The sequence below is a fragment of the Myotis myotis genome, unplaced genomic scaffold (assembly GCF_014108235.1).
Source record: "Myotis myotis isolate mMyoMyo1 unplaced genomic scaffold, mMyoMyo1.p scaffold_m19_p_1, whole genome shotgun sequence".
Lineage (NCBI taxonomy): Eukaryota > Metazoa > Chordata > Mammalia > Chiroptera > Vespertilionidae > Myotis > Myotis myotis.
The window spans coordinates 174,706,013-174,721,666 of record NW_023416313.1 but is presented as its reverse complement, the minus strand read 5'-3'; the positions used below and the strand labels follow the sequence as shown (position 1 = coordinate 174,721,666).

At 35.4% G+C, this 15,654-nt stretch overlaps 1 protein-coding gene across 6 annotated transcripts in view; it reads left to right on the top strand.

The window, feature by feature from the left end:
• SLTM (SAFB like transcription modulator) overlaps positions 1-15,654 on the top strand; it is a 58,002-nt gene that overhangs the window by 25,806 nt on the left and 16,542 nt on the right. For 4 of the 6 annotated variants that reach the window (XR_004966716.1, XM_036303017.1, XM_036303042.1 and 1 more), the window contains exons 6-16: positions 1,457-1,484; positions 2,814-3,282; positions 3,886-3,935; positions 6,502-6,620; positions 10,365-10,514; positions 10,738-10,841; positions 10,938-11,104; positions 11,592-11,677; positions 11,908-12,071; positions 14,436-14,616; positions 15,352-15,476. Coding sequence is in view for 5 of the 6 variants with exons in the window: in XM_036303017.1 (XP_036158910.1) it covers positions 1,457-1,484; positions 2,814-3,282; positions 3,886-3,935; positions 6,502-6,620; positions 10,365-10,514; positions 10,738-10,841; positions 10,938-11,104; positions 11,592-11,677; positions 11,908-12,071; positions 14,436-14,616; positions 15,352-15,476 (1,643 nt within the window). In the remaining variant the exon portion in view is untranslated. The remainder of the gene's footprint in view (positions 1-1,456; positions 1,485-2,813; positions 3,283-3,885; positions 3,936-6,501; positions 6,621-10,364; positions 10,515-10,737; positions 10,842-10,937; positions 11,105-11,591; positions 11,678-11,907; positions 12,072-14,435; positions 14,617-15,351; positions 15,477-15,654) is intronic. The other 2 variants (XM_036303032.1, XM_036303023.1) reach the window with 1 other exon arrangement.

Genomic DNA, 15,654 nt, shown 5'->3' with positions numbered 1-15,654 from the left:
TGTTGCTGTGAGTCTTCTTTTACTGCTAGGCTATCACTCTAAAGCATGTGAGTGGTTCTTAAACTGTAGTCCCTGCACCAACGGCATCAGCATCACCTGAAAACTTGTTAGAGACGCAAATTCTCAAGCCCCACTCCAGACTTGAATCAGACACTCTGGGGTTGGTACTCAGCAATGTTTTAATAAGCCCTTCCAGATACTGGTACAGACTCCAAGTTTGAGAATCACTACCCTAAAGCTTTGTATGTGGTAAATTCACACTGCTTTGACTGAAAGTGACCTACTTCTACACAGGTTTTATTTTTTAAAGTTGTAAATTAAAACATCCCTTAATTTTTTGTATTATTGGGACTATAGTGCTTATTACTTTGCTTATTCGTTATGATATTTAACTTGGGGAAATGTAGGTTCTATCTTCGTGTTATTACTTCAGGGAGTTTTGCTGTATTTGCTTGGTGTAAATAAGATTTTTCCCTTTGTGGTATTCCTGTTTTCAAGCTAACACATGCTTAATTTTAGATTAGGTGAAGATCACATATTTTAAAATCACTCATTTAAAAACAAAAGTTACCTTGTTTTGATTACCTATAGCACAAATGTTAACTTATTTATTAAATGTAAATTATTAGAGTGGTTGGCCATTGTCTATGTGACAACTATGAATTCTTTTTTTGTTTGTTTGTTAATCCTCACCAGAGGATATTTTCCCATTGATTTTTAGAGAGAGTGAAAGGAAAGGGGAGAGACAAAGAGAAAACATGAATGTGAGAGAGACATACCAATTGGTTGCCTCCCTCATGCGCCCAGACCAGGGCCAGGGATCGAGCCTGCAACTGAGGTACGTGCCTTGACCGAAATCAAACCTGCAGGCCAACGCTCTAGCCACTGAACCAAACCAACTAGCGCTATGAATTCATTTTTAATGGATAAGAAGGAATGAATAATTTGAAACTAACTAGTTTTATAGTCTTCCTTCTTTTATTCTGAGATGCCTAAAAGGGGAGTGTGTTTTTTGTTTATTTTGTCTGTTAATATACATTTAAGCTCATCAAAGTGTATGTCTTGAGGTTATATTTTCTTGTACTGTTTTGAACAGTGTGCCTTAAGAATGAACTGAGTTACATAAAAAATCAGTTTGTTCTTTTTATTGGCAGCTCTTAATATGAGTAAGATTTGGGTTATATAAACTAGCTTTGAATACTGAAAAATTATCCAGTGCGTTATCTAATTTTTGATGGATTTGCCTGTTTTCTTATCTAAAATCATATCAGGCATGTGCCACATTTCCTTAAATGGGCTCTTATTTTTATTGGAATATTCTACGTCTTTTAGTGATAGGTATCCCTAAATAATATTGTTAAATTATATACCAATTTAAGTTGACTGATTTTGTACTATTACTAAAATCCAGTTTTAAGTGACTTAATTTAACATTTAATTATTCTTTGAATTTCAGGATGGTGAGGAAGAAGAAAATGAGAAAGGTATGTGTGATGCTAAGTAGAGTTTCAAAATTGCTGATATTTAGAAAAACAGTAAATTATATGAAAATAAAGCATTCCTTATTTGAAATATTATTTTTAAATACGTTTATTTTTAAATTTATCAATTTAGTAAATTAAGTTAATATTTTGATTTTATTTTTCAATTGGTTTTAATTTTCTTTTCACACTTAAAATATGTTATAACTTAATGGTACATATTAGTTACTGTAGTGGACAATGCCATTTTTTATTTAGCCTAATTTTAATTTAAAAATTTCTAGCATACGGTAAGTTGATTATATCCATAAGACTGGCACTGCAGTAACTCATATGTGCTTATTGGAGTTATAGCATGTAAACAGATAGTTAATTTTGCACATGTTCCTAAAAATGGTGGGTGACTAAGAGACTGACTTTTTGTTTGTTGCTTAAACAAACTTTCATACAGTCTTCTGACAGTTTTAGTAGTTTAGGAGAGCTGTCTCACCCATTACAATTACAGGGACATTGTGGCAATACATGTGGTCAGTACAAGATTATGGAAGAGTTCTTGGACAGAGGTCAAAGGATCCTACTTTGGAGTAGAAAGGACATGGAACAGGGTTCTTAGCAAGACAAAATAAAAAGCCTAGAAGCAATGATGAAGTAAAGTTACTGACTGAAAGAAAATCTCATGCCTGAAGTCTTTCTCTTTGGGGGAATGCAAGACATCTTTTGAAAATGGTACCTACGGGACTGACTGGACAGGATGAAGACTGGAAATAACCAATTTCCTGAACATAATGGAGCAGGCCATCTTTGGAGCTTTCTGTAGCAGTTTCCCATATGATTCTGGACTACCCAAGAATTAAATAAGAAGAACGAAAAAGATGGGGCCCGAAATACTTTGAAGACTGACTGATATCCTCAGGCTGTGACCTTTCAAGACGTCACCATGGGAGTTCTGAAGGTCACAAGGACTAAATCCCAAGACGATTCGAACATTGAATAACATCTTCACATTTGTCACTATCTCCTGGAGAGGGAAAAAAAATCTTCCGTATGCCATTAACTTATAACCAGAAATGAAGAGCTGGTATCCTCAGGATGAAACCATTTTCTCAGTTTTGTTGTTTAGTATCTATATATAGAGATCATTTTTCCCCCATGAAGAATAAGTAATCCTGGGTAAAGGATTGTTATATTAGTTAATACCCTTGTGTTTTTTTCCTAACCTTCCATCAGTGCTAATAACTGGCTTTATATTTTCTAGGTCCTATTCTAGCTTATGAATATGAAATTGTTTAAACTTCTTGTTTTGCCATATTTATTCCTGTTAAATCCTCTTAGATATAGCAGGTTCTGGTGATGGTACACAAGAAGTATCTAAACCTCTTCCTTCAGAAGGGAGCCTAGCTGAGGCTGATCACACAGCTCACGAAGAGATGGAAGCTAATGCGACTGTGAAAGAAGCTGAGGATGACAACATCTCGGTCACAATCCAGGCTGAAGATGCCATCACTCTGGATTTTGATGGTGATGACCTCCTAGAAACAGGTAAAAATGTGAAAATTACAGATTCTGAAGCAAGTAAGCCAAAAGATGGGCAGGACGCCATTGCACAGAGCCCGGAGAAGGAAACCAAGGATTATGAGATGAATGCGAACCGAAAAGATGGTAAGAAGGAAGACTTCGTGAAGGGTGATCCTGTCGAGAAGGAAGCCAGAGAAAGTACTAAGAAAGCAGAATCTGGAGACAAAGAAAAGGATACTTTGAAGAAAGGGCCCTCGTCTACTGGGGCCTCTGGTCAAGCAAAGAGGTTTGTTTTTCTATGTCAGTTCTTTACGATACTGAATTCCAGCATTCAATAAGATCACTCTACATTAAGGGGGTGGCTTCAAGACCATGTACTGTAATTAGTTCTTATGATCCTGCCTATAATATTTTTGACCGTCATAAGTTACTTAAAAATTTTTTTTCAAGATCTTCATAATATGCAGTGTGTTCTACTGATTGCATTGTCGAATTGTCAGCATATATTTGTTTTTTTTTGTTGTTTTTTGTTTTTTCAAATTGACAATTTTTTGTGTTTTATTTTTAAAAATCCTTGTGATGATGGTTAATGAACAACTATCAGTCCTAACAACACAAATGAAGTCAAGTCCCAGTCCTGAAATCTGGAGAAGATGGCCATATATCCACTGAATAGAATTGTCAGAAAATCTAGATCTTCAGGCATCTTGGGGAAAATCAGTGCAAGAATCCTAAGGGACTCATTTGTTCAAATAACCTAATCTAGGCCTTTGGAATTGTTAATTTGTATGAATAGTACCAGTTTGAAATATAGCCAATATCAAGCTGTTCGATTTTTGTTTCTTTGTTTTTTGTTTTCAATTTTTTTTCTGGTGATTTGCTTCTTTAGCTCTTCAAAGGAATCTAAAGACAGCAAGACATCATCCAAAGATGACAAAGGTAATGGATTTATTTCTATTTATTTCAATGGTAAATTGTATATTTTCATTAAAAAAGGAATAATTGCATCTGGTTTCCTTTGACATTTAGTCCTTGAAATTGATGTACTAAAAATTTTGGATGGCCTTTGTGTAAACTATGGAGTTAGACTACAGCATACTCTCAGTGTGATAGAAGCATTACTTTTTAGTTAATTTGTAAACTAATTTGAGTATGCTAAAAATCCCTTTGGAATGTGTTTTTAACATTGTTTTCAAGTAACTGTATTGAATATTAATATGATAGATATTCCAGTTTTTACATTATGATTTCAGAAGTATTTTATTTCTAGTTGCAGTCATTTGTAACCCCTGCACTCCACCACAGCCTTACCCCTGTTCTTTCTAGTAGGAAATGTGTTATAAATTATACTTATAGATATTTGTGGAATATAATATTTAAAAGAAATCAGTCTTTAATATTTGGTTTTATGGTTTTTTTCCCCCCTTTCTTTATTGATTAAGGTATTACATATGTGTCCTTATCTCCCCCATTGCCCGCGCCCCCCCCCCTGCTCATGCCCTCACCCCCCTGGTGTCCGTGTCCTTTGGTTATGCTTATATGAATACATACAAATCCTTTGGTTGATCTCTCCCCCTTCCCCCACCCTCCCCTGGTTTTGTTTTTCATTCATCAAATCAGGGCATACTTCTAGTAACATAACCGGTATGCAGTATATTTTAATTCTTCAGAATTTACTTCCTAATTTGACTTATTTGGAATCTTATATAGGAAAATAGTTTTATTTTAAAGTCTTGTAAGCTTAAAGGTACAATATTTGATTGCTTTCTGTTACTGGGAAGTCTCTGGTTATCTCAAGGCCATACGCTATAGTTTCATCTTATATATATGCTGTCTACATGAAAAATATTTCTGTTTTTTTTAAAGAAATAATATCATTCAGGTAATACAAAATCCTAAAATACCTATTTTAGTGCCTAAAATACCTATTTTATGCCAAAAAGGAGTGGCATATGTCTTATATGGTTTATTTAGTGTATTTTCTTGGCATATTTTAATAGTTAGAAATTTTATGATTGTTTATTAATTTACAATTAATTGCAATACCTAGGTTCTTAACAGTTTTGGTTACTAGGTAAGATATAATAAATTTATTGTTATTCTTTAAATTCAGGAGGAGTAATCTTGGTTAAATGTTAACTTTCTCCTATTAAAAATGTTTAAATCTGTAATTAGAAAAATATGTGGGCTCAAATGTTACTGGTAACAAAAATGATACACAAACTGGTTGACATTTCATAAGATAAAACAGATCCTTTTAATAAATGTGTTCCATAAGAATAGGAATGCAGCAACCATTCATATTTAAAATATTCAAGTCAGGTAGGTGTATGTTGTCTTCTCATAAGTCTACACTGACTAATTCTTCAACTAAAACTTGTGGCACATAGTCTTTAAAAACATTGAAAATTTTAACTCTTTCTACATATATTAACTTGAAGCTATTAAAATTGTTACTTTTAATTGCTTATATACTTATAGTGGTTAAGAATTAGTTTCCAAATAAAGTCAAATGAATGAAAATTCCCCTTCAATAACAGCACATTTGAAGAAACGCACTGAAGGGTGACTAACTAGGCCTATAGTCTAAGAACTGACATTTGTATGTGTGAAACTGTAATTTGTGTATGGAAATAATACAGAAATCATTCATATAACCGTTTACCTATCTAAAGAATGTTAAGGTTTCTGTCTTTATTTTTTTTTTTTATACAAACTTTTTAAAAATATATTTTATTGATGTTTTACAGAGAGGAAGGGAGAGGGATAGAGAGTTAGAAACATCGATGAGAGAGAAACATCGATCAGCTGCCTCCTGCACACCTCCTACTAGGGATGTGCCCGCAACCCAGGTACATGCCCTTGACCGGAATCAAACCTGGGACCCTTCAGTCCGCAGGCCGACGCTCTATCCACTGAGCCAAACCGGTTAGGGCTCTGTCTTTATTCTTGTAATTAATTTGTTTTAGAAGATTTTCTTTGGTTAAGTCTAGAGTTATCCAACTGCATATAATTTCCACTTTCTCTTACTCTTTCTCTAATAAATAATGAAAATGAGATGGTTGGTTAGCCTTTGTTATTAAACATTTAAATTCTTGCTTTGACATTTCCCTCTTGCACCCCCAATTTTTCAGAACCTAAACCCCATAATAAATATAGGTAATTAAGCAGTCTTTCATTCCTAGATAACTGTTTCCTGGTTGCCTGTATTTATGTAGTGCAGTGGTAGAGTATAAATTATTACACTTAACAGCAAAAGTCCAAGACCATGTGGTTGATGTTTTTATCCACTTAAAATTCATTTAGTAGAAAGAATGCAGTATTCAGACTTGTTTCCTCACTATGGTTGCATTGCCTATTATTGTGGTTGGTTTTGATAGAGTAAGTTATACTGTCAAAATTAAATGAGAGGTTTTTATAGTTTTGAAAGAATGTGGTCCTAATAATTTTGTTTTAAAAAATCCAATTGAGATACTTAACTGTCTGATAATTGAATCTATTCTAGGAAGTACAAGTAGTACTAGTGGGAGCAGTGGAAGCTCAACTAAAAATATCTGGGTTAGTGGACTTTCTTCTAATACCAAAGCTGCTGATTTGAAGAACCTCTTTGGCAAATATGGAAAGGTACATTCTTTTTGCCTTTTTATCCATGTTTCTACTATCTTTATTTGAAACAAGGATTTAGTCAAAATTGTTTCTCTTATTTCTCTTAGGACTGATATAGGCATAATTATTGAGTTCTATGGTAATGGTGAGTTTCATCATATTCTCTCACTCTGAGCCCTGGGGAATCTTTGTATTGAAAGCTCATATTTTGAGCCCACTTAAGCCAGGAACTGAGTTTTATTCATCACATTCATCCTGATTTTTCTAGGACCTAGGATTGCTGAGGCAGATCTGGTCATCTAGAAAATATAGGTAGACTAATATTAGGCAATGGGATATAGAATTGGAAAAAACAAAACAGTCCAGTGCTGGAGAAAAATGTGAAACTGGTAAAAATAATACTTAGTTAGATGAAGTGGTATGTGCTGTGATAGCAGGGTACACAGTGCTAAGAGAACAAAAGGGGAGGCTTGACTGTGGTTTGCTTCACTAGGAAAAGTTTCTCTGACAAGGGAAAACTAATGGAAGAGAAAAATAGTCAAAAATGAATTGAATATTCAATTAATAGTTGTTAAATTGAATTGCAGTTGATCTGTAACCCTTAGGGCACTCATTAGTTTCTACTTAAATTTTAAAATACATTATTTATTAACCTACTCCACTGTAAGCTAATTGATAACAGGGGCCTTATCTGCTGTGTGTGCACATGATAGGCTTTCAAATATTTATTAAATCAATACTGGCAAATAGCCATTAATCCTATATAATAAAAAGATAATATCCAAATTGACCCTAATGGTGGAACGACTGGGAACGACCGGTCGCGATGACGCGCACTGGCCACCACGGGGCAGACACTTAACTCAGGAGCTGCCCCCTGGTGGTCAGTGCACTTCCACAGGGGGAGTGCTGCTCAGCCAGAAGCTGGCTCATGGCTGGCCAGCACAGCAGTGGTGGTGGGAGCCTCTCCTGCCTCCGTGGCAGTGCTAAGGATGTCCGACTGCCAGCTTAGGCCTGTTCCCCGAGGGAGCGGGCCTGAGCCATCAGTCGGACATCCCTGAGGGGTCCCAGACTACCAGAGGGCGCAGGCTGGGCTGAGGGGACCCGCGCCCACCCCCCCTCAAGTGCACAAATTTTCGTGCACTGGGCCTCTAGTGAATATTATAAAAATCTGTTTTCTTGATTTTAGGAGTTGATGGGTTTTTTTGTTTTCTAATTTAATTATACAGAACAGAACACTGAGAATTATAGTCCCGAGATCAGTTGTGTTATACCTTTTTTTTTAAAAAAAAAAAAGAACTGTTTGTTGATTTTTAGAGAGGAAGGGAGAGGGAGAGAGAAACATTGATGTGAGATAGGTTAACTCCTGCACATCCCCTACCGGGAATGGAGCTGTAATCTGAGCGTGTGCCTTTGACCAGGAATTGAACCAGCTACTTCCTGGTGTATAGGATGACGCTCAACCAACTGAGACACCAGCCAGGGCAGCTGTGGTATACTTCCTGTTTTATTTTCAATTTATTGTTTTGTTTTTGTTAATCTTTTCCCGAGGATTTTCTTTCTTTTTAAATATATTTTTATTGAATTCAGAGAGAAAGGGAGAGGGAGAGATAGAAACATCAGTTATGAAAGAGAATCATTGATTAGCTGCCTCTTGCACGCCCCCTACTGGGGATTGAGCCCACAACCCGGGCATGTGCCCTTGATTGGAACTGAACCCGGAACCCTTCAGTCTGCAGGCCGAAGCTCTCTCCACTGAGCCAAACCAGCTAGGGCGCGAGGATATGTATATATATATATATTTTTAATATATTTTATTGATTTTTTACAGAGAGAAAGGGAGAGGGATAGAGAGTTTGAAACACCCATGAGAGAGAAACATTGATCAGCTGCCTCCTGCACAGCCCTCCTTGGGATGTCTCCCCAACCAAGGTACATGCCCTTGACCGGAATCAAACCTGGGACCCTTCAGTCCACAGGCCGATGCTCTATCCACTGAGCCAAACCGGTTAGGGCCGAGGATATTTTTTTCATTGACTTTTAGAGAGAGTAGGAGAGGAGGAGGGAGAGAGAGAGAAACATCGATGTGAGAAAGACACATTGATTGGTTGCCTCCCACACTGGTTGCCTCTGACATATGCCCTGACTGGGGCCAGGAATCCAACCTGTGCCTTTCAGTGTGTGGGATGAACTTCTAACCACTGGCCAGGGCAGCTGTGGTATACTTTTTGTATAACTTTCAGTAATTTATTGTTAGAGGTAATAAACAGTATTTTAATGTTGGCATTTATTAGGACTAAACCTGTAGAAGGATACCACACACTTGATAAAATTGCTGTTGGGCAAGTTGGCCTTTCCCAGAGTTAAAGATAAAAGCTAAGTTTCTAGCCACCTATAACCATAAAACCTCCTAAATTCCCTGTTTACCTCTTCCTGGCATTATGTCTGTGTTCCCCTCTGTTCACCCTAGATTGCTCTCTATCACTTTTCTTTTCTTCTCACTCACCCATCTCTGCCTTATATTTCCAAACTATGCGTTTTTTAAAGCTGAGATTATTTGTTGTTTTTATAGGAATAGACATTTTAAAAGGCCATAAATGGAAAGTGTCTTATTTTTTATTTTTATTTTTTAAATATATTTTATTGACTTTTTACAGAGAGGAAGGGAGAGGGATAGAGAGTTAAAAACATCGGTGAGAGAGAAACATCAATCAGCTGCCTCCTGCACACTCCCCACTGGGTATGTGCCCGCAACCAAGGTATATGCCCTTGACCGGAATTGAACCTGGGACCCTTGAGTCTTCAGGCCGATGCTCTATCCACTGAGCCAAACTGGTTGGGGCGGAAAGTGTCTTTTTAAAGTAAAATTTTTAGAATGCATTTTTAAGGCTGCTTTTTTATATATGGCTGATTATTTGTGAAAGCTTCTTATAGACTATAGAACAATGTTAAAACCCACTTAGGAACTTTCTAGACACCTTTTTTTTATTGATTTCAGAGAGGAAGGCAGGAGGAGAGATAGAAACATCAATGATGAGAGAGAATCATTGATTAGCTGCCTCCTGCATGTCCCCACACTGGGGAGCGAGTCCACAACCCTGGCATGAGCCCTGACCGGGAATCAAACTGTGACCTCCTGGTTCAATGCTCGACCACTGCACTGGCTGTATGACACATATCTTTTTTGTTTTCTTTCTTTCCTTTTTTTTTCTCTAAGAGATTCAAGGGGTCCTGTAATGGAAATTTTGGCCCAAATCTAATTGAGAATGTTATTTGCTTTCATTAAGGGTACCATTACTTAATTGATGGGACTGTGTTTTTGGCTGTATATTTGAAAAATATAAAAAGAAAAACTAAAAAGATAAATTGCTTTTTTTAAAAAATAAATTTTTATTGTTGAAAGTATTACATATGTCCCTTTCCCTCCCCATTGCCCTCTGCAACCCCTCTACCCCCTGAAGCCCTCACCACTCTACCATCTATGTCCATGGGTTATGCAAATACGCACATGAGTTCATTATAAATTGCTTTTTGATGCTTTAAATTGTTCCCTTGAATATTTACTAAGTATTTATAGGCAAGGTAGATGGTGATCAAAAGTATATGAAACATATACTATATGTATGCAAATTTGTCCTTATCATGAATTTATGTACCTAAATAGATCCTTTAACTTGAATAGTCTCAGATCTGAAGTTTCATCTATTTAAAATCTGTGTAGTTGTGAAGTAAAACTTTCTAAAGTATAATCTTATTTTACAGGTTCTGAGTGCAAAGGTAGTTACAAATGCTCGAAGTCCTGGAGCCAAGTGCTATGGCATAGTAACTATGTCTTCAAGCACAGAGGTGTCCAGGTGTATTGCACATCTTCATCGCACTGAGCTGCATGGACAGTTAATCTCTGTTGAAAAAGTAAGCTTACCTGTTTTATAAAAAGTTACTTTGAGGACTAGTAATTCTCAATTTAAAAATGTTACACTAGTAAGACGTAAAATTAAGAATGATTTTTATGCATTCATTTTTATTTTTTTAGCGTTTATATTTTTCAAATTTTCAACCATCAATATACTTTTAATAATCATAAAAATGTAACTTTAAAACATAAAGTTTTTTTTTTTCTATTTGAACCTTTCAGGTTAAAGGTGATCCATCTAAGAAAGAATTAAAGAAAGAAAATGATGAAAAGAGTAGTTCCAGAAATTCTGGGGACAAAAAAAACATGAGTGATAGAAGTAGCAAGTAAGGATTTATTTTTTGATAAGTACATTGACTTTTTGGTACATTGATGCACTAGTTCTCATTCTGTTGTGTTCTTGCGTGCGGTGCTGTGGTCAGGACACAAGCCTCTGTCAAAAAAGAAGAGAAAAGGTTGTCTGAGAAATCTGAAAAAAAGGAAAGCAAGGATACTAAGAAAATGGAAGGTAAAGATGAGAAGAATGATAATGGATCAAGTGGCCAAACTTCTGAATTCATTAAAAAAAGTGAAGAAAAGAAGCGAATAAGTATGCTATGTATCTTTCTTCTCAATTTCTTTCTAATTTATTCTACAATTTAATTTTACAGTGGAAGGGAAAACTTGAAATTAAAACCAGATAAATATTTAAACTTCATTGTTAGGTGTTACTGTTTTAGAAAAGGAGGTCCAATAGGACTAATTGTCTTATTTTTTACTCCTAGAAAACAAATGTGTTTGTCGCACTAAGCCTCCTTACTATTAAATCTGGGCTGCCTTAATTCTATCATAGATTGACAACTATCGTTGAGTTGGGATCCTTTGGTATTACTGAAAATATTTGCATTAGCAGATTGAGCTAGTTCTAAAAACTTTGCATTTATGTTCTCATAAAATAAGTTGTTTTTTTAATTTCATGTATTGGTTTGTGAATATCTAGTTGTCTTAAGAGTTCAGCATTTTCACATTATATTTTTTAAATGAAATAATTTTTAGACATTTATCTAATGTTTATCTAATATTTTTTTCTCTCTTAGGCTCAAAGAGCCCTGGACATATGGTAATACTAGACCAAACTAAAGGAGATCATTGTAGGCCATCAAGAAGAGGAAGATATGAGAAAGTAAGTCTCTGAAAGGGATGTTGTATATAATTTTACTGTCTGCAAAAAAAAGATAATTCAGGATCTCTGTAACCTTCCTCTTTAATTTAGTTCTGTAATAATGCCATTCTAGAAAATCTAAGAAAAATGGAATGCCATTACTCACTTAAGGTTTTTAAATGACCAGCTGAACGTGGAAAACAGTCCAAAATTATTGTAACATCTAGTCCTTCTATAATTTTTTTCTACAGATTCATGGAAGAAGCAAGGAAAAGGAGAGAGCTAGCCTAGATAAAAGAAGGGACAAAGACTACAGAAGGAAAGACATCTTGCCTTTTGAAAAGATGAAGGAACAAAGACTTAGAGAACATTTAGTTCGTTTTGAAAGATTGCGACAAGCAATGGAACTTCGAAGGTAGAAACAGTCTATTTTATACCTGTCTTTAACTATAAGTACATATTTAATACTATTAGAATTGTATTCCCACAGAAAGCTATTTGCCACTTTTAAGAAATAGAGTAAAACCTAATTATTTCTCAAGTTTGCATGCTATTTTACAATTTACAAAGTTACCTTTCCATCTATTGTCTCTGTCTCAACAGTCCTGTAAGGTTAGTTATGCCCATTAAATAACTGAAAAATAAAAAGAGGCCCAGAGAGGCTAAATGACTCTTCCAATGCCACATTGCTAATGAGTGGCAGAGTCGGGACTCAGACCCAAGTCTTCTGACTCCAAGTCCAATGCTCTTTCCTCTCCAAAGTTGCTGCCATAAAAGATGATTTTAAAGGAAAATTTGATTTTTGAGATAAGATAGTCTCAATGTAAGCTACAGTATTCAAATAGTATGTTGACATTTTAGAAAACATGTATTATACTTTGGACTAGAGCCCCAGTGAAGGAAGATTTGCCCTGTAAATCTTATTTTGTTCAAGCTCTATCTCTCAAACCAAGAATTCTCTTTAAAAGAAACTGAGAACAAAAAACATTTCTACTTTAGGTGGCAGTATCTTAGCTGTTCACCATGAGTGCCAATTTGCTTTTGTATGTTAATTTTTGGATACCACTTAAAATATTCTTGTTAAAGTGTTTTATAATATAAATTTCCAAAAATTAACCTATCTAATTGAGAGGTAACTTATGAGATTTAACCTATTCATACACAAGAGTGTTAGGCCAGAGATATTTCTGTCAACTTAAATAATACTGTTATTGCCACACACTTTACTAAAAGGAAATAATCCTTGCTTTACTCAGAACCCTTTTCCCCTTTTTTTATGAAGTCCCAATATTCTGAGCTTCCTATTTAAATGACAAGTTGAGAAAAAGAGTAGTGGCTACTAGAGCAGCAATTCTCAAAACTATCTGACTCATAACCCTTTTATATGTAACAAAAAAGTTGTAGTACCCTATTTACTATTCTGAAATAAAATTGATATATAATGTACCTACCTATACAAATAATTTCCCAGAAAATCAATATGATGCCTTAACTCTAATTTAAAGGAGAAATAAAGTAATTTATAATGAAGCATGTATTCCAGATGTGAATGTTTAGGCATGCCTCTCCAGAAGACCTAATGAAGTAGTCAGATGTTTGTACCCCTCTTTAGACTCAATGAAAATGTGACAGCTACAAATACAGACTGATATTGGTATGTCGTATTGGTGAGTCAAAGACCAGGAGTGGTGTTGACATCATGACGTCGTTTCTGAAGTGGTGAACAACTCTTAGTGAAGTTTTCAAGAGAATATAATACCCCCCCCCCTTTTTTTTTACAGGAAGTTGCATTTCTGGAAATTGTAGTGAATATTAAACCATGTCAAAGCAAACAAGCCAACCTAGCATTTATTAAAAATAAGTTTTAGGCTCAGATTTTTTAAGGTGATTTTTTTTGTTGTTTTAATGACATAAATGTCCATTATGTCATTTGAAAGATATTAGGAGTATTGGACAGTTTTTTGTTGTGCAGGACTATCCTGTGCATCATAAGGTATTTAGAATCCTTGGTCCCTACTCAGTAAATGCTGGTAGTACTCCATGGTCATTGTAATGATTAAAAATGCCCCTCAGATTTCCATGGGGGATTGAGAACTACTAGGTTGATGGAGGAAGACATACTGAGAGACAAAGTACACTGAGTTCCTTAGAGTGAGGAAATGACAAAAACTATTAAAAGTCTGATATAAGAAGTTAATTCAGTTCAGCAAACATTTGAGCTATCTCCTGACTAAAAAATGCATTTACCTGGAGCCATCTGTTATGGGCTAATGAATACTCCAGAAAAGCCCTTAAGGGCCTCCATTTTATTATATATAACATTTGCTGTAATTCACGTTGATGAGTATAACCCCCAAGTCATCAAAATAAGGTAAACCTTGTTTAAGGACATAGACTGTATACTATAGAAATTTTTGTCAGAAACAATGTAAATTGTAGTTTTGTAAATTTATATATGTAGAATATCTCCTTTTCAAAATGTCAATTTATTAATGGGCTATTATTATAGTGGGATTTTTATTTAAGCAGGAATCATCTAAGAGGCAACTACTGTATAAAATTCAGCTGCTCAGTTGACAGTCTTAATAAATAAGTGACAGTGTTGGGGTCTGTTTAAAGTTTTCTTATTTTGAGTTTTCTTTCCAATTATATTAAAACTACTTAGATTAAGTTGAAGTTTAAAATTGCCAATCTCAATAAAAATTTCAAATTAAAAAATTATTCTCTTTCACACAGTGCTAGCATAATTTAAGTATTTCTAAATACTGATTTTTGTTAGACGAAGAGAGATTGCAGAAAGAGAGCGTCGAGAGCGAGAACGCATTAGAATAATTCGTGAACGGGAAGAACGGGAACGCTTACTCAGAGAGAGAGAGCGCCTAGAAATTGAAAGGCAAAAACTAGAGAGAGAGAGAATGGAACGCGAACGCTTGGAAAGGGAACGCATTCGTATTGAACAGGTGCAGTCAGAAAATCTTTTCATCTTAAATAACTGACCTTTTCCAAACCCTGTGATTTTTGCCCTGAAATTTGCTTTACTTTGGTAAAGCTTCTATGGAATGAGTTCAGCTAATGAGCATTTATTAAGTACCCCTGAAAGATAACAATGAATTAGATGCTAGTTAAAAATACATTCAGTAGTGACTTTGTTCTAGCCAATTGGTAATAACTCAAGCTCTGCAATATCATGGCAGCCTAATAGTCTGAGCATAGGACTATGAGTCCAGAGTAGTTGTAATCCAGGCTCTGTCACTATCCCAATCTTAGAAAATAACTGTTTCCTTACATATTATAGTGGGAATGATTTCCCAAGGCTGGAAGGTAATAATGCCTCTCTGCAGAATTGCATCCAGGGTTTTAAGGCCCTTAGTGTCCATATGTTTTAAGAACTCTATTTCTAATTCCCTGTGGGTGCTTTCCTTTGAATCAAATGATTGAACTAAATCTGACCTTCCCAATTACTTGCCAGCTTTTACCACCCAATCAGTCTCTTATTTTTAATGTTGCAGAATAGTAACTATAGCCTAGATTACTGATTCCTAGAGTCATATTTGTTTATGTATTTGTCCCAAGTGTTTTGCCTAGTGATTGTCTATGATGGTTTCTTAATGACAGGATTAAAACAAGGTTGCATATATACTTACCTTATGTTTTCATTTTGCATTGGTTGGTTCTTCCTTCTGTGTCGTCTGAAGGAACGTCGTAAGGAAGCTGAACGTATTGCTAGAGAACGAGAGGAACTGAGAAGGCAACAGCAGCAGCTTCGTTATGAACAAGAAAAAAGGAATTCTTTGAAACGCCCACGTGATGTAGATCATAGGTAAATGTTTGCTTTTTTATTTTACAGTTCCACTTGCTGTCTTACTCCTTTCAAGCTAAAACTAACTAGAGAACTAGAAAGTATAGGCAACCATCCCTGGAGTAAAGAGGTCATGATCCACAGAGATGGGAATGATTGCAGTAATGGAGTGGACCTAGCTCATTATCAAGTAGGAAGA